The 25299-nt window shown below is 42.6% G+C and overlaps 1 protein-coding gene across 1 annotated transcript; it reads right to left on the bottom strand.

Annotated features, from left to right (window-relative positions):
• Window positions 1-1380: 1380 nt before the first annotated feature.
• stt3b (STT3 oligosaccharyltransferase complex catalytic subunit B) lies at window positions 1381-25299 on the bottom strand. The gene is made up of 16 exons (XM_085900623.1): window positions 24800-25299; window positions 17263-17371; window positions 15439-15726; window positions 14605-14670; window positions 13764-13863; window positions 13377-13475; window positions 12662-12808; window positions 10589-10637; window positions 10005-10159; window positions 8307-8518; window positions 7538-7725; window positions 6392-6563; window positions 5557-5730; window positions 4696-4809; window positions 3586-3792; window positions 1381-3434 (listed from the first exon to the last, which is right to left on the bottom strand). Exons 1-16 carry the CDS (start codon window positions 25057-25059, stop codon window positions 3360-3362), a joined length of 2415 nt encoding a protein of 804 aa, XP_085756749.1. The 5' UTR covers window positions 25060-25299; the 3' UTR covers window positions 1381-3359.

Below are 25299 nucleotides of genomic sequence, written 5' to 3'. Positions count from 1 at the left end.
CACCTGTGTCCGGGTGACGTCACAGCTCAACCAGCCAATCAGAAAGTGGGGGTGAGGGCGGGTGTGGCACTTTTCACTTTCACTTAAGCTTTGACCAGGATTTTTCCCTAATGAAGTGGCCTGTTATTAGGTACACCTGAAAATGGCGGTGTACCTAATGGAGTGTCCGTGTGACGTCACGGATCAACCAGCCAATCAGAAAGTGGGGGTGAGGGCGAGTGTTTTGAATCGCTATGTCGCCCTCTCGTGGTCAAAGTATGAAGCACATGCTTAAACCATTACAAATATATATATTGTGTATAATTGTATTTTATGTACAGTATATTATTGCAGTGTTAGAGATGCACTACCATTGACGGCCACACAGTGGTGGTACAGGATGTCACTCTTTCGAAGCGTAAACAAATGTCACGTTCTTTTTTTTTTTTTTATAGCAATATTGAATGCATTTAATGAAAGTCACTGATGGTTCGCGTGACTTGTGTGAGGGCATCGTGGGATTGATTCCCCTTCGGTGGCCAGTTTAGGGTGAAATCTGCCTGGCTCCAGCAACACGCACACACACACGCTCAACAGAATAAACGGTGTTGAAGATGGATGTAGGATTTAATTGTGGCACTTTGAATCCACTATTTACAGCCTTACTGCAAAATAGTTAGGTAAAAGTTTTTTTTTTTACCTTAAAGTAATAAGTCATGTGTGTTTTAACAATTGTAGTCATTCTAAAAGAGATCATTTGAAACCTGAGTACTTTATTATATTTTTGTAAAAACCAAACACCACGCTTTATCTTATTTTTATTTGAATCACCGACAAGCATATGCGGGACTCGAACTCATGGTGCCCGCAGACAAGACGGGTGACCGTTCCATTACAGCCAATTCTCCTATTCCCAGTCTGTGTTCCGTCATTCGAGGATTAATGCTGCCGCCCAGTGGACAAACCTGGAAGGAAATATTTGGAGAAACGCTGCTGTTGCAAATGTTCAGAGGGAAGACCACAATGACAACACAGATGATTTAATTTAAGTGTATATTTAAAGATGACTGAACAAACAGAGCAACAGTGTAGATGCTGAACGGGCGGGCGGGCGGAAAAGAGCCGAGGAGGACTGCGTCAAACAAATAACCCGGAAGAAAATCAAAGAGTGTCAAGAACAAACAGCACTGAGACAAAAAAATGAAAACAGCAGTAGTGAAGGAAATTTTGGTTACTTAAAAAAACAAAAACAAAAAAACCCAGTAGGGTAAGCAACTCACATCACATTAAGGCTTAGTCTGAACGCTTCCTTTGAAAGCAAACTATAAAGAGGAAGCGAGGTGATGGTCTGAAAGCCAAACAAGATGTGATAAGAAACCCCAGTGAGGAAAGAAAATGTAAAAAAAAAAAAAAAAAAAAAAAAAAAAAAAAAAAAAAATTACACAACAACAAAAAATACATTTTTTACCAACAACAGTGATGCAGATGTGACAATGATCATATCTATACGACAGTGGAGGGAGGCGTGCACTTCGAGAATCAGAAATCAGACATGGCAACACAATGAAGTGTCAACGCAGTTCAGTGTCTTTGGGGGGAAGAAAAAAAAAAAAAAGCTTACTGTCAGTCAGAACTGTGTCATTGTTACATTATATTGAAGCAGACAGATGTGCATTTAGTCAAGAAAGTTGACTTTTACAATGGAAAACCCTTTGGCTAATTGAATTCTGACCTCTATCACTGATTGAAAGAAAATGTTCAACCAAGACTTTTTTTTTTTGCTTTAAAATTGCTCATCACAGTAAACATAATAATGAGATTTAAGACATCAATAGGATACTTGCGCGAGTGTCATTCCCACCTTTAAGAAGATATTTCAGGAATAGACTATTAAGCGCCACACTGCTCAGGAAAAAAAAAAAAGTGAAATTATGAATACAGTATTAAGTTGTACTGTTATCCAAAATGACCACTGTTGATTTATTTTAGTTTCTTCTTACCACTGATGCAATTTTACAAGCGGAGGTTTGTACTGAACTACCACTGTGTGTAAAATGACAACTGTAAAATGTTGACTTGTCTTTGCCAAATGGTCTTGATTTTTCTCCCAGTGTGGCCCAGAACAGCAACACATTTACACACCAGTGAGCAGACGAGCCAACGCAACAGGACACAGCTCTGGAGTGGAAACCATTAAAGGGGTGATGTGTTTCCCTATGAGATGGGAAGAGCAAGGCAAGGCATAAACTGAACGATGAAACTCTTTACATAGTCTCCGTATCAATAGTTTCAGTAGTTAGCCCCTTCCGTGCGCTTTACAAGGCAACTGTTTCTAAACGACGACCAAATGACGGAAGACTGAGTCAGTGACGAGGCACTAGGGCTTGCTTACCCAACTAGAGCTCCCTCTGCAGGAAGGGAGGGCTAATTTATTAACAACCCTACTTTTTACATATTGTTGCTTGCCTCTTTGAAGCCCTAGCAGCAAAAATGTACAATCTAGAATATTTATAAGGGGGGGGGAATGGGCGGCATTGTAAAAACACATTCATTCCATCCATTAACAAAATCTCAAGGCCCTCTGTACAAGAATTATTGCATTCACTGATCTATTTGCTGCCATACAAAAAACATCCATAAAACACTCCAAAGAAAATTTGAGAAAAAAACTCCATATTAAAACAAACAAACAAACAAACTAATCACAAGAATCCAATATATTATACTCCTTTGACATGATTTTTACATAACAATGACATTTTAGGCCAATTGTTTTTGAAATGATCAGAAAAGGAAGAGTGAGTGATGATGATGGTGGTGAAAATGATTGTGAAGGTATGTGACGTCCCTCCATACCGCATACGTTGACGTGTACACGTGTCAGGAACGAGGCCTGAGCGCTTCCTCACTTTTTCAGGAGTTCACATGTGCCACGGAGCAAGGTCACGTCGATGGCTCTTTGGTGCAAAACGCTTCGACGCCTCCCCCTAACCCACTTCTAAACCTTTGCCCCACCACGCGCACTGATAATCACATGGTTCGTGTAGCACAACAGTTTTAATCGACAAAAAACAACAGAGCAGCCCGATGCCACGCCACACATTCAAGTACAAAGTTAAAAAAAATTAATAGCAAAATCAAAAAGAGTGGAGAAAAGAAGCAAGACAAAATGTCCCCCCCCCGCGAGATAAAATGGACAACGGCTCTCTGGGAAAACCAGAATTTGACACTTCACCTTCCTGGCCACACGGGGGTGCTCTTTATGAGAAACGGTTGAGCCCAAGTGCCACAAAAAATCCTCACCCGGGTGCTCTTCTTCATTGTTTGTCAGAGGTTTCTTCGCATTCTATTTGTTTTCCTAGGAGGAGAGTTCGTCTGGGTTACTTTTTTTGTACTTTCTTTCCTTTCTTCAGGAGCAGCTTGTTCTTCACGTAGCCACGCTTCCTCTTGGCACTCTGAAAGACAACAGGCAGGCAGGCAGGCACGTCAGGTGGATTACGCCGCTGAACCTCCCTCCCACTTAAATAATACGACTAAATAAACAAAGCTTGACTACAAATGAATGACCTCCATAGATGCACGCACGCACGCACAAGCTGTTTGTACCTTTTTGGAGGTGTACTTCTGTTTGGGCACGATGCTGCGAAGCTTGCGGTCGATGGGCTCCCTGTTGCCAAGGTTTTTGACCTTGTAGATCCTGACCAGCCAGTGCTCTGAGGTGAAGGCCTCCTCCAGGTGCTTGAATTTGATATCCTTGTTGCCAATCTCGGCGTTACGTGTCCGGTCGAAGCCCGGGGGCGTTCGAAAGTCCAACTGCGGGAGAGGCGTAGCAAAATGTCAGAAGAAACACAATTTCCCAGAACAAAAATGGAAAAGAAAAAAAAAAATACTTATTAGGCAACCTGTCTCTCTTGAGAAGCAAATGTAAGATTTAGCGGAATCTAGCACAACAGTTTGCAAACCTTCGGGCAACTTGAAAAAGGTTTAAGGGTCATTTTGCCGACTAAAGAGAAAAACTGTGGAAGCTGCAGGTTGCTAGGCAATATCTGATTTTGGTAGAAAAACAATGCCGTGTGCTGTGAGGGATTGGCCTGAAAAGTATTACAGGAGTAGCTTTGTCCATCCATCCATCCATCCATCCATCCATCCATCCATCCATCCATCCATCCATCCATCCATCCATCCATCCATCCAGGAATATTCCAGGCTTTTAAATAACACAGTAAAACAAGCTATTTGTTATCTTCTATTTCAATTTCCCATAATAGGCGAGATGTGCAACCGACTGTGTTGACCCCGAGGCAGCAGTTAGAGCGGTCGGATCAGCTCAAGAAGGACCAAGCCATCCATCTAGTACCACGGCACAAAGCATCTGATAACCCTTGAAATCCTCCTAGCCACCGCGGGGACTCCCGAGGTACCTGCTAGCGAGCGAGCGCCAGTCAGACTTCTTTAGCGCGGTGGCGTTGGCGGTTGCTTGTTACTGTCTACAAAGTGCCATAGCACACCGTTGTTGGGAGATAACAAGACCTGTGTCAACTTCCCGTTCATTATCCCAGCCCCTGAAGTGGATCGGAGCGGCAGGTGGAACTTATTGTGGATTCTAACAAGACCCGGCCGGCGTGCCCTGAAGATGTGCAACTCGCTCGACGTGTTGTAGTTACAGCGCCAAATGAAGCGGTCATTAGCTTCAACTCACTGCTCAGCTCAGCTCACCTGCATTTCACCAAATCGATAGTAGGACATCTTGTACATGAGGCAGTTGAGCAGAGTGGGAGAACCCGCCTTGTCCACTCTGAACTCTCCCTGAGGGGTGAAGTAGTCGCTCTCCTGCAAGAAAACAGGACAGCAAATTCACGATTGGAACTTTTGCTTTTCACTGTTTAGTACACCGACTTGAAAATGAAAACTTATTAGGAGTCAGTCTTGGAATGTCAAGGATTACACTTGGGAGTGAAGCTGCACTTGAGCTTTGTTGGAGCGTGTTTAATGGAAACATCCAGACTGGGTGCTTAGTTGAAAGGATCCTGATCCTGAGCTGTGTAGACGGTTAAGTAGCTGGAAAAGCCATTTGGTGGAAACACTACACAACTTCAACCAATAGAGTTTCTTTCCCAAAGACCATAAATATTCAAGCGGAGTGACTTTTTTGTTTTCTTTCGGCCCCAATCGGACCTTTTGACATAAAAGCGACATTTACTGTCCACCGTTGGACAGCGGCAATTTAAGATCAATTCATGCCACCGTTTCAAATGTTTGACACAACTGTTCACAACAAACTATGAATACTACATCAGAGATAAAACCTTCTTGGTATTCAGCTCGCATTGGCAGCCAGCAGTCGATAGGAGTTACTGATGTGCTTGCACCTTGCTCCAAAAAATCATTACGGCGATGGAGCTCCGGGGGGGGGGCATTTAAATAGATTGCCGTTGCGTAACTGATAAGTCTTCAGTTCGCCATCATTGTTGTGGTCAGGTGTTAATGCGTTGCGAGTCATTCTGCGCTCCATTACTGGCTGTGTTGAAACCTGCTGGACTCAATATTTTGATCTCGGATTATTTACTTATCACTTACCCTGATGTCCTTTGGGTGCTCGCCCTCGGCTATCCGCACCATCCATAGAAACTTGTTGATGTCGTCGCCCGAGTAGCCGATGACGCCGCCGAAAATAATCAGCACGTAGTCCACGTCCAGGGACCTCATGATTTTGTAGGCCGCGCTTTCATTGGAAGACATGGCTTTCCCCACCTAAAGTGTGGCAAAATTATCCCTTGAATACATTTCCAATAGAACCCGGTCGCACCGCAGCTAATTTACGCTAGTGTCGGGAGAATTTAGGGAAAAAAATCCCTCGACTAAAAATATGGAGCAATATAAAATAGATGAAACATTAATGTGAATCTAACAGCGTATATATATTCCTAATCTTGCTACCAGTCCCTCATCCCTCCAAAATGGAAGAGATGCAGACAAAGACATTCAAAAGCGTGCTGGACAAATTCCGACTTTTAATCTAGGAAGTTGGCCGCATGTAAAGTGCGGGAGAAGTGCCTCTCCACTGTCACAGTTGGAGATGAAAGAAAGCGCAAATAAAATGCAACACCGAGGAGTAGCCAATTACGCCCTCAAATGCGCCGTGATTATATTTCCCAAGAACAAATGAGGAGCCAACGGGCAGCAAGGGCAGTCAAAGAGCAGATGGAGCTTGACAGTAAAACATTTTTAAATGCAGCACAGAGACAAATCAACACCTCCTACAGTATGCGACACCAATTAACTGCAGTGTCCTTAAATTAAATGCCTAATACCGAGCCTAGAAGGAGAGAACAGTTAGAATTGGCAGTTTAATTAAAAAAAAAAAAAAAAAAAAAAAGCCGAGTCTGACAGTCAATTAAAATAAATAGCTTACCAGCGCGATATGACTGTTGTTCCACGTGTTATTATCGACCAGCGTCGTCCTGTTGGCCATCCCGGCAATTTGATAACCGTAATCCCACCACGACATGACGCGCGCGTGCTCATCAGTATTCTGCCTCAGCCAGTAGTACGCCTCCCTGAAGTCATCCAGGATGTTACGTGACCTGACAACACAAAGACCAATAAATAAGGCGTTACAGGGAAGTAGTTAAATCAATGCGGGGATGCTTTAGCATGTTTCCCCCTCCTTCCTGTCATAAATGAATTTGTCAAGTGGAGACAATGCAAGGCCTGTGTTAATTACAGCTAAGGGCAGAAAGAAAAGTCCATCTTTGTTAGCTGGTGACAAAACTGAAATGCTAAGGATTTGAAAAAGAGATATCCAATCAATTGATTCAATTCACCGTTCTGGAATTTATAGCAGCAGCTTTTCTTGTAACTCCAACAAACACCAGCGAGTCTGCCTTGCAGATGGTGTTTGCTGTAGTAATGACATGCACCCACCGACCGACACTTGGGTGGATCACATGTCAGAGTGGGAATCGCAGCCACCTAGTGGCACCACCTGTCGTTCTTTTGTCCTGCCGAGGGAGGGAGGGAGGGAGGGAGGGAGTTAGGGAGAGCGCAGCGTCTATTTGAGATGCAATATGCGACGCTTCATTTATTCAAGCTAGCAATGCAGCTGCCAAATATTTGCGCAGCGGCCACTATTGTGAACATAAAGCACCACATAAATTTAACAGTAGCTGGACTGGGACAAATTCAGAATTTAGGGGAAAAAATAAATAAAGCCGACAATTTGATCATGTCTCGCCGAGTCTATTTAGAAAGTCAGTAATGAGCGTGACGCTACTCTCTGAAGACGGGCGATAACTGCGGCATATCCTTAACACAAACACATTTACGTCGTGACCTAGAAAGTGGAAAATAAGTAGCCATATCAAAGCTTTGGCTGTCATGCACATCATCAATATTTCACCAAATGGATGAAATATGCATGCACTCCCCAGCTCGCTGCTCTTTGTGGAGCCATGCTACTGTGAACCACTCTTGATTTGGACTCTCTCCTTATGCTAATTTCACAGCCATTATCAAATTACAGCAGGTGTGTGTGTGTGAGTGAGCGCGCAACTCCTACCCGTCGTGGTTGTACGAGGCGAGTACCACGCTGGGGCTGGAGTAGGCATTGCTGGTGACCCACGTGCAGTGGACGGCAAACATCATCAGGAGCATTAACATCAGCATGGTCACGATGGACTTGATGTTTGGACCCAAGCCTTCTTCTGCTTTCTCTTGCTCTGACACATGCTTGCGCACCTTGCCAGCCTGAAGACATATGCAAACTGTCTTGAAGAGTGCTCGTGTTTGATCAAATCATGCAATATTGGTGTAGGCGTACCTATTGTACAAATGTGAGACAAAGAATTCCACTGTTAGTATGTTTCAGGCTTTTGCCAGTGGTCTGGATGTTGTGGCGAGGATACTCATTTGAAAAATATTAGGCACATGTGGTGGTTGCACTCAATGTTTTGGCTGACATTTGTAAACAAACAATAAAGGGGATCAAGCTTGGAAATGAATAAAAAGTATCAAATAGCTGGATGAATCACAGGTTAGCTGAAACGGCTTGAAATCTTTTTGTGGGATGTGGAGATGAAAGCTGACTGTCTGCCAGGCTTCCTTTTGAGCACGAAAGCACCACTATGGGTGTCGAGCCAAGTTCACAAACAACAATAGAGAGATCGCAGTGACTTTGAATCGAGGGCTGGATTTACACTTCAATTTTTGCCTTTCAAGTATGTTATGCATCACAGCAGATTTTTAATTTTTTTTTTGCAAAGTAAATCCACCCCAGTATGTTATAATACAAGTCAACAAGAAAAAAATGGACCATGATTGTACCCAACCTTATCATAGAGATTGCCAGAATTCCTCTTGTCATCCTCATCACTGCTATCTTCGGCGGGGGGTTTCTCCCGCTTGGTGTCATCTCCCATGTAGTGTTCAAAGACGCTGGAGAAAGCTACTGCTGACAGCATGCACACCACCGGAGTAAGTGTCAGCATGAGACGCACCATCACCCCGGCGAAGTACACCGCACTGATGGCATACAGGGCAACTGCAAGAAGAAGAAAAACAAAAACCTGGGGACTCATAGAATAAGACTGAAAATATATGAGGGATGTCAAAAAAAAAAAAAAGAATGAGTAAAGGGAATCCCATGAATAAAGTGAAAAAGTAGCCCCAGACTCAGCTAATCAGTTTTCTAATTCTCCACATTGCACGCCCTGAATAGAAAATGCCTTTATAGCTAGCTTTCCGTCCTTGAAAAGCGCAGACCTGGCTCAACAAGTGAGTGGCTAATCAATAGCAATAATTGGCTGAGTAAGTTGTCGGAGAACCAGACTGCTGAAGGACTTTGCTATTGCTTAAAGGTTCTCTGCTCTTCATCTGGACAGTTCTCATCTTTCATCTTGAAAGCTTGTAATAATTTGGTGACTTTAGTTCTGTTGTCCTTCAGACGCAGTCAAAAATAACACATAATTGCCTTAAAATCACCTCAGTTGATTCAATCAGTGAAAATGGAGTGATTCACCCAATTCCATTAACAAGACAGACAGTCATTGTTTGTCGCACCGAGACCGCCAACTGGCTGCTGGTGAAACAGCAGCCAGCCAACAATAGGACCGTCATCGTTGTAAAGATTCAATGATCAGATTGCCGGAGCAGAAAATTCTCTCTATTATTGAAAATGTATTCAGCTATTCCCATGCCATACGTGGATTCCATACTTCCTTTATCTTTTGGCACAATCTGTTTCAAATTAGTCAGCAACAATGCAAGAGAGCTGAAGGTGACTGCGACACCCAGACAGACAATCACTAGATTTCACAATATGTAAATGTTTAATCGTTGAGGGATTTGGGGGGGGTGGGTGTTGATGGACAGTCATTGAACAATATTTCTTCTTCCCACACTCAACATCCTTTTTTTAAAAGATAAATGTGAGTGTTTTCTTATCTGAATGACAGCGACTTGGCACTTCATTAAGACTGCTGAATGAAAATCAAACTGTCAGCATTCACTTTCTGCAGCAGCACATTTGGCTTCAGAGAGACTTTAGCGCTCCATTCAATTCAGCCTTTCGTTTCCATAATTCAGCTTTTGCTCACGTCATAACATTGGCACGGACAGCATTTTTCCTGCATGCATATAGGTCCACCCGGTTACACATGGCGTCCCTCAAGGCTTAATGTTGGGTCCCCTTCTGTTCAGAATCACACTGGCCACATTTACAGTTACAACTGGTTACAAATAACAACAAAACATCCTTGGCCTTCCTTTCCACCCCATCAAACTGACTTCATGATATCACACCCTGGATGTCTGCCAACGACTTCAAAGTGAACAGCGCTGTCCCCAAATCTATTCCCTTCGAGGGACTTGAAGAATTTAGTGTCTTATGCCAGGACCAAATGAGGCTCATTCATCTTGTGACTATCCACTGAGTGGTAAAACATGCCCCAAATGATAGATAGATTGCAGTTGGTTAGCGCACACCTCTTGAAAACATAGCGGGTACATTGCATGCCCTTGATTCTTACCAAACACCCGTTCGTCATTTATGTTCTTGATGCAGAACCAGAGGCCTGCCGGGAACGTGCACACGAGGATGTGAAGGTCGAAGAAGAAGGAGACCCACGTGGTCGGCTGATGCTCCGACACCGACGCTATGATGGGGATGTGGATCTTGGCATAGCTAAGGGGGAAAGGACAGAGATGAGCATTTTGACAGATTATACAATAAATTCTACAGAATAATAAGGTAGGATGAAGCCATATCACCACAGATGAGTTATGCTCTCTCTTTCTTTGGTGTTTTATGCTATCGGTTCATTCATTACAGCCTGAAACTTGGAATATTTTCCCTTTCAAGCGTTTAGTGATTAGCATAGTGGGGGAAGAAAAGACAGCCAGCCACAAAAAGAATTTCTATCAGCCTACTAAGGACAAGTCCTATACCACTTCAATTAGCAAACATGGGAGAACGGATTGCCACACACGCGTTTGTCTTTTGGAGATCACAGGACACATGCTGCTATGTGGGGGCAAGAAATTGTTCTGTCGCAGAGTTTAAACCTCTGTGCGACATGGTACAGTGATGAGCCTTTTGTTCAGTACAACTCACCCAGTGTCCCATAGTGAGTAGAAACGCCCGCTCCACGGAGCAATGTATCCTAAAAATAGATTGAAAAAAAATAAAATCATTAACAATCATATTCAATATATCCTCTATTGTGCAATCAATCTCTTCTCAGCTGACACAGGGCGAGAGACACGCCAGCCAGATCAGTCAAGTCGAGTCAAGGCTGACACGGGAGATTGCGAATGTCTTTTTTTACGAATGCCAATTTGGCTGGTGGGTGGCCGGTCGGCCGGCCGGCCGGCCCTGTGGCCAAATATGACTTCTATCAGCTCGAGTTTGGCTCTATTGTGTAGCCAGCTTCCATTCCAAAAGTCTCTCCAAGAGCAGAAAACGCAATCTCTGCCATTTTTAGACACTGACAAAATAACTGTGTATATTCAACACCTTCAGTGAAAATACACTAGAATTGTGCTTCAATTTTTAAAGGAACACCCTTTACGCGCAGACTACTTTAAACCATCAAACTATCCCATTGTGCCGTTATAATTCCCTGCAAGACATTTTGTGCTGGCTATAAAAATATTAAAGGACGGACCAATCAAAGGCTGAGAAAAAGGGCTCCAGAAAATGCAGCGCTCGTGTGATTATCAGAATGTGTCTACAGTAGTATCCTGACAACTTAATGACTGCAATTCTCTTATTTATAAACATAAGAGGAAGCATTTAAGCTGCAAATGAGACACATATATATGCATCCATATTTTCAGCTTTGATCTGGAATACATTACAGCTTTGAATTGTTGCTCGGGGGGCCTCTCATCGTCGTACACGTGCACAGTCGACACGAGACAAATGAGCTCAGCTGAATATTTAGAAATGCAATGTTGCCCGTTTTTCAGTGGCGACTCATTTGTTTCCACAGTACACCTCAGTAGAACTAGCTATTGATTATCAGCGACTTGACGACATAAATCGCCCCTTAATGATGATCGGCAGACTCATCAAATGCGTTTTATGGATACTATTTGAGTGCGCTTGTAAATTTATTCCATTCATCGCCTTACTGGGACTTTGATTTGGTATGATGTTAAACAGAGTTTTACTAAGAAGTGCTCCCGAAATGCTAAATCAACTCTAATTCGTACAAATGGAATGAAATGTGATTTTGCAAAAAAAAAAAAAAATCCACTCCATCCCGCAGCAAAAATTACAGCTCGGAAATACTGGGGGAAAATCTAAATGGAATCAATAAATGACAAAGAAAGCATGAAATGTAGGCGGCTTAGCTAGTCATAAAACCACAGCGGAGATGCACAACACAAGAAAATATTAACCAGGAAAATGAGAAAAGCAAAAAAAGACCCTGACACATTCTGAGAGGAATCACCAAAACCTCGGAAGACATCAACTTTGAGAGTTGGGAGTTTTTTTTCCTTTCTCCCTCTATTCTTTTGTCATGCCAACCACAAAAGAATATCGCTGAAAAATGTGATGACAACCAGAAAAAGAATTCCTTGTGACATACAGGTAGCTAGCTAGCTGCTCAGTACAATACGCCAACAATAAGAGGAAAACATTCTTTTGACTTTTACGTGAAGGGGCCTGTAGTATTCTCCATGTACATTTGCATTTCACTTCTCTTTTACTAAGAATGTTAGTTACTTGAAAAATGACCTGCTCACTTTGTTTACATTGTGATATTAGCTAAAAATGCAATCCATATACACGACTGCTTGGCCTCACAATCGCATGAGAGCTTTAATGTGGCATGAAATAAACGAAGCCTCAGGGCAAGTCTATTTGATGCAAGGATCCCGGCCGGATCAGTTCATTGACCTATTTGAGAAGACGCTTATTAATCTAATCTGCCATGGGACTTGTGCAAAAATGACACTGTGTGCATAAGAGGACATTACGGCAAGTATTGTAAAGAGCAATAGATCAGATTCATTCGATTAGAAAGCAAAGACATTTACCAGGAATAATATTGAAATTGCTCGCACGTGTAATTACATGAAATCTTTAATCGTATAATTACCGAGTGTAACAGAGCGGAGGATAAAGAAGCTGTGCAAAAAATGACCATCTAAATATGAAAGAAAAATGCATACGTACCCGTGTATGTGAGATAGATCACGGTGAGGAAGACCACGCCAGCGGCCAGAGAAACGCCGAGGAAGAAGAGTGTTTGGAATTCTTGCCTGGTCAGTCTGTCTCTCAAGTACTGCAAGAAGGCGTACGCTTGGAGAAGTGCAAACACACCTGAAAGAAAAAAGAAAAAAAAAGACTCAATAGTGAATCTCTTGTCATTCATGGCACTCTTTGTTTTCACTGAATCGGTCTTTCTTATTTTATTCACTGTGCTTCAATTTGCCCCCCTTTGAAGCATCTGGTGAATTTGATATAAAAGAAATGAAGCAGTTCTTTCCAGCGCTTTCAGCACCTCCTTTGACAACGTGCATCACCCCGTTCTTGTCTTGGAAAGCAGCCACGCTGCTAAAATTCCATCCCACCTTTTCGCTGCCACGGGGGGCACCGTCCCAACAATTCCATGGCTCACTCGCTCTTCTAAGTGCTACCAGCAGATGTTCGGAGCAGCTGCTACGCAGGCAAACATAAAAGATACTTGGTCTCTCGGAGCAAGCGGGAAGCCAAAAGCTGTGAGCGGCAGATATTTAAGGTGTTGAATCGTTTAACGCCGTTTGTGTGCAAAGTAAGACAAACAAAAAGATATACACTAGTATACTGCAGCGGTGGTAGTTGGGAAAAAAAAAAACTTAAGTTCACATTATTAGGGACTCGTAAATCACATGGGTCACATCTGACTTACCGGCAGCAGCCATATGCTCGCTGGTCCTGATCGGCTGGAAGCCCACAAACGGAATCTGCATCGATAGCACGAGACCGACAATGTAGAATGTGCTGTAGGCTGTAGAGAGACCGGGGGGGGGGGGGGGGGGGGGGAATATTACAAGCTCAAACTCTCAAAGGGATATCAATGTTGGATATTTCCACCTTGTCTACTTGCACCCCCCCCCCCATGTTCATTATCCGCCCCACTTTAAGCAAAGCATCTTTTTTCATCTTCAATTAGAATTTTGAGCAGCTGTTGGGTAGGTTGTATAAGAGGAGGAGATTTGTATTTGCATGCATTTACATTCAAAATCCAATTGAAGTGTAAACATCAAATCAGTCCCGACAAACGCGTGCGCCATACCGATGTAGACTCTTCGGCTGTAACGTTGCATCAGCAGCAGCACGAACACGTGGAGGGGAATCAGGTTGATGATGAACACGTAGCCTCCCCATGCCGAGACCTACAAGAGTAGTACATATATTGAAAACACATTACTGGAAGAACGAGCATGTCGGCAAGAGCGATTCGGGCATAATGCTTCTCCAACCTCGCACACTTCCGACTGGAAAGAAAAAGAGGTTGCACAGCAACGAGAATACTTCTGGTGGCTTCCCCCCATCAGCCCAAGCCTGTCGCTTTGATCCTTTTCCTTATCTCGCCCTTCCCGATGAGGATGATATCAAGATCGAGGACCTCTTTTTATCGACATGCATCTCTCGCACTTGTCACATTCGGTTACACCCAGTGTTAAAAGCAAAACAGGATTGTAAAAAAAAAAGAAAAAAAAAAAAAAAAAAAAAAAAAAACTTATTGAATGCGGGATGATGCTTTACTTTAGCCTCACGACCAAAAAGCTTTTTTGTTGTTGTTGCTAGGACGACTGTATCAACAAGAGTAGGGGGGCTGCAGATAAAATCCAAATTACCAATTCAGATTGAGCACGATGGAAGGAAAGAGCAATATCACATGCGGTAAATCTTTCTTCAGAGGGTAAAAATAAAAAGGACAACCGGCAATTGTCATTCTGAATTCAATGAGCTTAAAAACAACCTGTACTTAACAATTCAATAGACTCTCAGTTTCTCCGCTTACACAAACATCAGCAGAAGGACGGCATGGAATAAAACAAATAGCAGCTGTAGCCATGGGGTGAAACATCAAAATGTCAGCAGTGTCACCGTTTGTGTGCAACGACACTTACCATATAAAAATAGCAGAGGCAACAGCCAATGGTCCAGAACACAGAGCCCGTCTTTACAGATTTCACCTGGGGAAAAACAAGCAGTTCATTCATGGACGGAGTGAAGATATATCCAATAGTCATACATTTGTTTAATATACATCTCAGGTTGCTGTCACATTCTTCACATTTCTGATCATAAAACCATCAGAAAAGAGTTATACATGTTGAAGGCAAGATTGTTGATGCTTGATTTTTCTATGTTACAATTTGGGCATTTTTTCCCTAATCAGTGCTGTGGGCTGCGTGTGCAAACTCCACATCCAAAAATAGGTGCTTCTAATATAATCTCATTCGGTCCCTGCGCTCCTAATCTCGAGCCCTGTTAGAGGTATTTAGAAAAAAAAAAGAAAGGTAATAAAGTAGCGTTCGTGAAAGGTGAGTCCCACCAAGATGATTGCATTATGTCCAATGAATGGCTCTCCTGCGGCAAGATATATTAACTAGCGCCTTTCTCCTTTGATATTTCAACTCAATGACAACAGTTAGCATTCACATATCATTTGGAACAGTCATTTTAATTGGCATCAAATTAATGAAATGTATTCAGAAAAAGAGGAGAAACACAGCAGACGTAATATGAGGATTATGCGCTTGGCCAAAGCTCTCCTTTTGCTCATGTCTGCCATTACTGTCTGTCAGCATGGAAACCCTCCATGCCTTTTAAGACTGCTGATCTATAATTCATCATCTGAGACCGTACAACATAAAACGGGGGCCCACTTTTTCTGCCTGTGTCGACCCAACATGAACAAAGGACTGTGAAAGATGAAAAATCCAACGGCGCATACATACCCAGAGATAGTAAGTGAACTGGAGGGCAAAGATGGCAATGCCCTCATTGTCAAAGGAGCCGGCCACCGAGCGGGAGATGTAGCCGGGGACGATGGCGATGAAGCAGGCCGCCAGCAGCCCTGCGCCCTGGTTCCACAGCTCCCGCGTCAGCAAGAAGGTGGAGATGGCCGTGAGACCGCTGAACACCGGCGCCAGAAAAACGCACACGTCTCGAATGTGGACCGTGATGTGAAGCAAGTTGAGCACGTAGTGGATGAGTCCTGCCGTCACCATTAATCCGGGATAGACCTGGGCAGATAGGATGGGAAAAGAAACATTTGAATGATGAGGAAATGATGAGTTGCTCATTTCAAAAACAAAATAAGAAGCAAGAAAAAAGCTTTCGCCAAAGACGCACTTGTGTCATGGTCTTCATCATAACAATGTTTGCTTTATAGCTTCTATTGTGCTTTGTTTGGACCATTACATTCAAGAAGCACTTCTTTCTTATCTTTGGTGTCAGGAGAAGGCATGTCTGGCAGTTTCTCCCCTGCATGACGGCTGGTAGTGAAATGGAAATAAGATGGACTGGGCTCAAAAGAAAGTCGACTGTCACGTTAACTGATAAAAGCTAAATGGTGCTTGGAGCCTTAATGTTAGCATACACAATTCATGAGAACGGTCGGAATCTAAATAAATTAAAACATACAAATAAAAAGCCAGCAGGCAGCAGTTTGATATAATGCAGTGGTATAAAGGGCACAGAATTATATTGCTCCTGTTACAGATTTGAAAGTGAGTTATTACTGCACATTTGCGTGCAAGGTTAGATTTAGCTAGCTTACGTAACCGCTAATGTGACACTGATACCATTTCCTGGTGTTTTCCTATTGGCCGAGTCAATGTCAGCGAGAGGCGAAATTGCTGTTGGAATAGTATTTAGCATATCCCACCACCGTGCACGAGGTCTAAACTCACAATCATCAGCCTCTGACGATGAGTATAAGCAGACGACAGGTTTTGCTATTCCTCGCTGCTTTTGTGAATTACGGAACACAATGAGCAAACATTATCTGTCATTTTTTTTAAGCGGCTGCCCTTTATCATCAGTTAAAGTAGGCGTTGCGATGATAATGGTATCTGCAAAAAAAGTCGAGAACTGTCACATGACTGACATGGGGGATTTGGGATTTAACAAAGAGCATTAAGGCCAAAAGTGTGACGGAATTACAGGCTGTGCAATTTGTTTATGAATCGAATTACTATAATTGGATACAACAGAAGTGAAAATATTGTGGCAATGACCAGCCACGACACGACTATGACTGACAGACTCTGCTGGGCTATTAATGAGCCAAAACAACGGCAGTCTGTAAAATATGTTGAAAGCCTGCTGCTTCAAAGGGGAGTAAAACTCGCAACATTTAAGACGCATCAGATTCGAAGAAATGTTGCCATGGTGCACGACTTAGACCACAGCACCTCGAAAACCTCTGCTACAAATCATATCATTCGTTGAAATATTTTTGCATGTGACAAAAAAGGAGCCAGATGAAAGGCAATTGGAGTCCAACTCGCTGTTAAAGACATTTGTAAAATAATAATTAAACATGCATTTGATCCACTTCAATGCAGCATCTGTAAGTGAGACCAAAGAGAGCATCTTGTGTGAGCCTCAAAATGATACTGCGTTAAAAAAAAAAAAAAAGAAGAAATTGCAATAAAGGTTTCATTATTTTCCTGGCTAAAATGTGTTCTTATTACCTAGAGAGGCAATCTAGCAGAAAAGCAGAAATGTGCGATGAGGAGCACGACCTCATTTTGCAACGGAGGAAAAAAACGTACCGTGCCACCTACGATCCTTCCCAACGGGTACCAGGCTCTTTCATCAAACCAGTTAAGAAACTCGTAGAAGCCATTGGTTGTGAGATGATGTGTTGATCTGTAGTTGAACCTGAGGAGACACAAAAAAAGATGAAGGTTAAGAGTGACTGCACCGCATTTTCGTCCTCGTCGCAGCTTGCCAAATTGCTATGTGAGCTGACGGACTAAAAACACTTTTCCAAAGAAGGATGGCTTTTGTGAGAGTAGAAACAATGGGGAAGCAGCAGATGCTTTGCCTTGTGAAAAAGAGGGAAGATAAGGCTTCAATTGACTCTGAGCCTTAGCGGTGATGCCAACTGCTAAGGTCAGCCTAAGTTAAAACAGAAAAAAAAAATGATTGCAGCCAAATGCAGAAACCCTGCAGAATTATGCTGAATAAAGCTGTGTACAAATAATTCAAACTGCAATCAACCATGTGCCAGGGTTGCAGCAAACCAAATTAAACCATTTCAATAATCTACAGGACAATAAAAAACACAGAGGCAAACACTGAAAAAAAACAAATTATTTTTGATGCGAACCCTATTCAGATTCCATATAGTACTGTTGACTATTCAAGGGGCACATCCTTAATCCTATTAGCAAACACATAGGCATCCATAATCACATACTGGATGTCAGCTTGAATCCTCCTTGTGAATATGCCTGATGGACAGAATTTATTTGCAACAGATGTGTAAGAACCAGACGGCACAAACACCAGATAGATTCAGATTAAATACTAAGTCGTGTCAATATCTGCTGGTTTGCACAAAACTGCAACTCCACATAATTCCGCTGAGGATGAACGACTGGTAATAGTAAAAAAAATATATATATTGTTTGCAACCCCCTCAAACGGTTTTAGAACTATGAGTTCAAACCATAAATATCCCCCAAACGATGATTCCAAAACACTTCAGTCTCATTTGAAATATATCAAAGAGCATTAGCCTAAATATAAATGCTGGCATGTTTGATTAAATGCTCTGGAGGTATGTAATCTGAAAGTTCCAGGCTAAATTTAGCTCCTTGTTTAGTCTTCATTCTGTGCAAATCTATACCAATTATCTCCCAAAAAGAATCAACGTTTGCTTGAGTAAAGTCAATTAAAATTCCAATAAGACACAATTCATTTTGGCAACTATGTTTATAAAATGGACCAATTTATGTTCTGAACAGAGTTAAATCAAATGGTGTGTTCCAAGACACATTGTGTGGGGGTTTCTTTGAAATGAAAAATTGTGGCCAATCCGATCAAAAGAAGAAAATTAAATGCTAAGACCCAAAACAAAACAAATAAATTCAAACGGTGGCATATGAATCAAAGGAAATGGATTATGAAAGAATGGCTTCTATCCCACCCCAAAAAATGCGATTGCAAAAATAGGATAAGCCACTGGAGGAACAACGGCATTAAATCGCACACATTTTGATTAATTACTGACACAAAACAGTTTTGGTGGGTGGCTATTTTTTACATTGCAAACAAAGGCTCTCATATGCCTATTCAATGACACTGTTGCCTATTTAAAACGTTCTTTCACTAATCTATCACCATGTGTCATTAGACTTGAGGTCTGCATCTTCTTCTTATTGACAGTGATTTGACCATTCCTGCCCCACACAATGATCTGATACCTGCGCAGGGTGCCCATCTTGTTCTTGGACAGAACTGATACATCCAAACATTTACTTGCGGTGGGAAAGCAAAACAAAAAAAAACCTTTTCCCAACTCCTTATAAATAGAATACATCTTCCGGAAATGAATAGGCCATAAAAGGGGATGATAAAGCAAAGTACAGCAGCGGACACTTATAGCTGTCGGCCATACAATTGATAAGTGTGTTAAAAAAAAAATAGGTGGTTATTTTTCCTGCGTTGATCATAATGGCTTCGCTATATACTGCAAAGTCACTAAGAGACCGACCGCGTGTAATATGTCTCCATCCCAATGGATTGAACAAGACACTGACATCTTTGCAGCTTCATCATTAAGATGATGTGGTAAATCAAGTGAATGCCCATGCAAGGCCTCAATAGCCAGCCGTATGAAGAGACTTGCCATTTGGGTATCGCTAATCCTGGGTGGGCAGAACTGAGAACCCTTGATAATAGGTCACGCAGGTAGTGACTGAGACGTGGAAAGACTCTTAGCTGAATGTAAACAACTTCCCTGATTGTGCGGCCAAGAGGCATTAATAGTCAATGTTGCGGCAAATGAATGGTACACTTGCTTATCCAATACAATGAACACCATTGTTGGACACAAAGTTCACTATCAATCTTTGCGTTTGAAAAACATTGTTGGTTATAAAGCTGGAGTAGTTGCCAGGTTTTCCAGAGTAGACATCGGGATGGTAATGAGTTACATCAAAGTGACAATAGTGCATTTGCCGGAGTGGAGGGACCAGTTGAGTTTGCGCTAGCATCTGGAATGGCAAACTTCATGCCATACATAAGCAAGAATCTTTATAAAGTGAGTGCAGCGTTTGCAGAGGCTAAGTACGTGATGGCTTTTGGCCATAAAAATAATGGAACATCTGACAATAACTCCGTTACAAGGCCACTTTTATTTCGTTCCACTTGTTTAACAACTACCAAGAATTAACATATGTCCATATTTGTAAAAACAAGCAGGGGGTGAGAGTAGTTTGCCACCTCCTGATTCAGATATGATTTCATGTCCGATTATGGAAGCGCACTTAAAAGTAATTTGACAATCCATACGAAATAACCTGCCAACCAACCAGAACAATTTGGTCAACTACCTTGATTAGCGCATGAGGAATTTCTAGTACTAAAAACAAATGAGGGTAATGAAAACCATGCTGGGTCATTGTTTTTTTCTTTTGGGGGAGCGGAAGACAGACGACAAAAACCGTGGACCCACGGCACGAAACCCCCAAAGCGGCGCTCGTTTGATGTAGCAGCCGTTATCCACGTAAATTAATGAGCGACCAAGCAGAATACAGATAACACAAAGTTACACTCCTATAACTGCGACGGCATGCATAATTTAGTAACGGAAAAAGGACACTGATTTGTTTAGTGTGTGGGGGCAACCAAGTTCCTGTTCTAAATCAAGCATTGGATATTCATCCAATTATATCGTCCCGGTTATGGGGGGAGTTTTCACACTTAAGGGCTTTGGTGGCATGGATGAAGGATGGCTCGTGGCTAAACGGATGATACTACGCTCGTCCTCAGGCAGAGGAAACCCAAATTAATCTCGGCACCCGGAGAATTGAGTTCCTCTGCGACATAACGCATGCAGTGGAGAGTTTTTAAAAGGTCCTAACTGAGTCACACTGGTTGGATTTTATATCAATTCTCTATGCATCTTCAAATGTGCCATGAGTTACAGTGACATGACCCAATTTGGTCCTATAGCCCTGCAAAAAATGACACTTGGAAAGTCTCAGAACAAAGAGGACAATTCCTTGATTTATTTAGCCAAACTAGCATATGGCTGAATGGCAAAAATGACATGAGGTGACTTGAGGTGAGAAGTGCACCACACCCTTGGACTGATGGCCAGTCAATCACAAGGTGATTACGGTTGCAGCATTGACCGGGAGGGACCGCTGCGCCGGCTGCATGAAAGCCATCTTAGTGAACCGCGACATTGCCATCTTGTGAATGCCTTGTCACTTCAATTTTCACTCCAGAGAAATTCCATTTGCTTCATCCATGTAGGTCTTGTATTTTGGAGGCTTGGATGAGACCATTGAAAGGGAGAAAGAGACAGATGAGTACGCACTTTGGGGCTCTGGATCAAATTGGAGCCAAAAGTGACAATTGTGCCACAAATTTAGTTTGTCACTGAAGTAGACACAGAACGCTTGTCACAAGCTATTAAGGCAAAACCTTTTAAAAGACAAAAAAATGGGAAATTGCTCTGTGCCATTTTGTTTTATCCCTTTTGCCAAAATGGCACAGAGCAAACCTCCCCCCCCCCAAAAAAAATTGGGAAATTGCTCTGTGCCATTTTGTTTTATCCCTTTTTCTAAAAACAGGACATGATTTCAAATTGACTGGACAAAATCGCACTGTTATGATTCAGTTACTGGTTTGACCCTGCGTGCAAATAATGGTTTCTTCTTGACCAATACTAACGCCACGTTAACTCCATTAAAAGACTCCAGCTATCTTGAAGAGTCAGCTAAGTTCACGTTAATAGCATTTGGAGATCCGGGCCCCTTTTTATATTGTGGTAGCCGACCCCTATGAATACCAATTACTGTTGGTTTCAAGTAGCGTGGAATCCTCTCGGCTGAGGCAAACAAAAGAGCAATTAAAGTGGACAATAACAACCGCTGTAATAATAAGGTGTTTTAATGAGCTTCTGCATGTCGGTCACCATTGACACACAGTTCATTTTAATAACGCACTTCATGTTACAAATAGTAATTGGTAGCTGCGAGCGATCCAATGGGTGCAACTGAAAGCAGCCGCCCGGCGTCTGAATCAAAGTCTTAATAGCTCCATTCCCCTTTGCAAATGAGCATCAGAGCGCTGGACGTGCTCAAGTTTATCTGACAACACCAGTCACTCTCCGTTTAATGGACGCCACTGACGTCTACTGTATTCATTCACATTCATTTGGAAGTCTTTGGTTCTTTTGAATTTTGATTGAGACTAAAAAAAAAAAAAGATTAGGACACATTCATGTGACTCACTAATTAATATTTTTAGAAGCAATGATCTATTAATTATTCTATTGTCTGCAAATACCATTTACGTTTGCTCAAGTTGTTGTACATTAACTTTTGTCCCAACTAAGCAACATTTTTTATACAAGCCAAGGTCCCTTACCTCATCAAGTGACTCCAGCGGCCATTAATTCCGCCGGCGGGAGGAAAACAATTATCCGGCCAGCAGTCAAGCTCACGTTCCCTTTATTTTTCGTACACAATAATAACAAGACTATGCAACCAACACTCCATCATTACTGTGTTGATAAGAGATGCAAGCTTCAAGCTATGCTAAGCTAGCCAGCCAGAGAAGCTTTTAACATGCTCTGACACAAGTTTAAACAAACTCAATAGCAGAAACTGCAAGCAAAATTACTTTGAGATGTGGTGAAATAACTTTTTCAAGACATAGCCAGCTGCTTGAAAAATCAATCCAGTCTTCAGCAGTGTCTATTTTATGGGCACTTTTGAAAGAAATCTCTTAGCCACAGACACTTTTTTTTTTTTTTTTTTTTACACAGGGCACACGGGCAGATAAAAATGCGCCTAGCGTCATAACAAAGCAAAGATGCACGACAAGAAAAAAGCCATGAAACAATGAAATCTCTATGGCTCCATCTATAGAAGCTCCCTCAGATTGGATGCGTGACAGGTATTAAATCCTTCTCTCCCTCTGCATCGCCTTGCATCCTTCCGCAATTTCTCTCCCCCATCTTTCTTTGTTGCAAATGTAGTTGTGGGCTCCCACGGAGCTGCATGCTGACACCTGTCAGTATGCCAACGTTCAAGCTTTTCATTCTACCAACACTTCCACCCCGAAGCCCTGCGCATAGCATAGCGGGGATTTATTTTAAGAAATACATGACGCTGCGTTAACAATGAGATCATATTCAAGAATCTTCCATGCACAAGTATAGACACGGCAAAAGACCGAAAGTGCAATCAATTGCTCCCGTCACCTTGTTTTAGTATGCACGAGTGAGTTTGGAGGGGAAATTAATTCAATACATTTTAGTAAAAGGCTTCAACAAAATGAATGTGACACTGTTAATGAAAAATGCGGCACGTGACAGAGGTCCCAGTCAAACCCAATAGCAGCGCTTCGCTTTTCCCCAAGAATCAATGAAACAGCCATTCTGCGCGACAAGCGTAAACCCTGTCAAATTCCGAAATGTGTCACACAAAGTCAAAACTGTGGGGCTGTGCTTCTCGCTTATGTGATGAGTAATCCACTTACCTGACAAAAATATCTAAACCAACCATATTCCATTTGCAATTTCTTTGTTTTGGAGTCGGGGAACACGACTTTGCGTTGGCTGCGAGCAGCAAATCCAATGTGTAAGTGTGTTTCTCAAATGCACAATGGCAAAACACTCGTGTGACCAGCCAGATGCTACGTGGCTAGGCTCTAATGAGAGAAAGCAGCCTCTGAGCACTATTTAACACTCAGAAACAATGTTAAGGTCATTGCCTGGGGCAAATTCCAAGCACTAAGTAAAAATAATCAGACTCTCATCACGTTAACAACATACTTAGCCTGTCCGCTGTTAATCTTTCAAAAGGATACCCATACCAATGAGGGCAAAGCGAGGAAGACCGCAGAACCTGAAGTCAAACTTAATGAGGAGTCATAGTAGCATATCAGAAAAAAAAAGTGATGATTACACAATTGATGACTTTTAAAGTGTGTTATGTGTTACTTCAGTTCACATGAGAAATATAAATAGTTAAACCATTGCCTACAGTGAAACATGTCCTAGTGGGATGTTTCAAAGGTCACAAAGTCCAGCACAGTAGGTCAAATCTGGTGCTCAGAGACACATGCACTTTCTGAGGTCACGCACAAGGCCCCGCCTCTTAAGAAACAACGCTATTTGTGTTAAACCAAAATAAAACATATGCAAAGCCCTGCCTTGGCTTTGGTAAACAACGACCAACCTTTAAGCCTATTTTGTACCACATTATGCATGAAACCAGTTATTGGATCTTAATGTTTGTGCATTTTCTGCTCATGCTGTTTTTTGTTTGTTTGTTTTTTAATATGGGGATGGAAATTAAAATGTGATCTGATAGTTACAGCTCTGCATTTGTCCAAGTAATTATAGCCATATCTTTCCCCCTTAATTAAGCTGTTGATAGCTGTGACTTGTTTCATTAGTATTTTAAAACGAGTTGAACTGTTAGCGTAACTGAGGTTGTGAGCGCAAAGAGGAAGTCCGATCAGTGCAGGATCCACGTGACTAAATGAGACTGAAGATTGTGAATCAATGTGCTTCCGGGTTACAAACCGTCCGCAGTGGTGACGAGCACCAAGCTGGAACGTCAACGAAAGCCTCGATCCATTCCATGATGCTTTCTTATCATTGCACAGTCTAATTACCAACGACTTAGAAGATAAGAGTGAACCCCGCTGGCTATCAATCACAGCGGTCGAAGCCATTTCTCTCCACATTGTGCAACGTCATACTATGATTGCATTAAAAGTCTCGAAGGCTACAAAGCAAAGCCTCATTCATTTCTCACCTCCTATTTGAGTCCCAGTGGGACCACGAGTGTGGGAGAAGACTGCCAAATCAGCACGAGGAGGGAGACAAGTAGTCAACTAGACCGGCTAGCTAAATAAGACTCCAAGCGTCATGTTTAAATGTCAACGTTCCTTGGACGCCCGGTCCGGACCGTGACATTATTATCGGAAACAAAACAAAAAAAACATAAGGAAATGCTTCCTTCAGACAGCATGACAACGAGCAGTCTTAGCCATTCAAACAGGACAATGCAACTACGTTGGGTATTGCAATAATACTGATAATCATCATCTTACCATGGGTCGAACTCGTGGATGATGCTCTCGAAGCGAATGACGGCGAAAAGTCTGGAGCTGAATCCGGCCAGGCAGGCCAGAAAAAGAATGCTGAACGAAAGTAACGACTGCCACCCCGCCGGCTGTGTCAGTCCGCCCGACAGGCCTCCTCTGCCGCCCGTTGCACCCGCGGCGCCGGCTCGGCTGTTCCCGTGCACCGAGCTGCCGGCATTAGCGGACGCTTTGTGCTTGCCGTCGCTGACTGCGTGGTGCTCCGCCATTTCTGCGTGCGGTGTCAGTTGGTTTGCTAGAGTCCCCCCCTCCAGCCAAAACTAGCCTATCTTCTTCCGCTCCGTCCTGATGTAAGTTCCCTTGGTTTGCTGCCTTGCCAGCAATTTCGAAAGCTTTTCGGATAAGATTTGGACTGGTAGCGGTTACATCCCGCGATGCACCGAAACCGCAAGAGTGAACCAGCACGACGCTCCACAGCACCGGTGGAAAGAGGAAGAAGAGATGCGATG

This window comes from Syngnathus leptorhynchus, chromosome 20, assembly GCF_054491065.1.
Source record: "Syngnathus leptorhynchus isolate UIUO chromosome 20, UIUO_Slep, whole genome shotgun sequence".
Taxonomy (NCBI): Eukaryota; Metazoa; Chordata; class Actinopteri; order Syngnathiformes; family Syngnathidae; genus Syngnathus; species Syngnathus leptorhynchus.
This window is presented reverse-complemented; position numbering and strand designations above follow the sequence as displayed.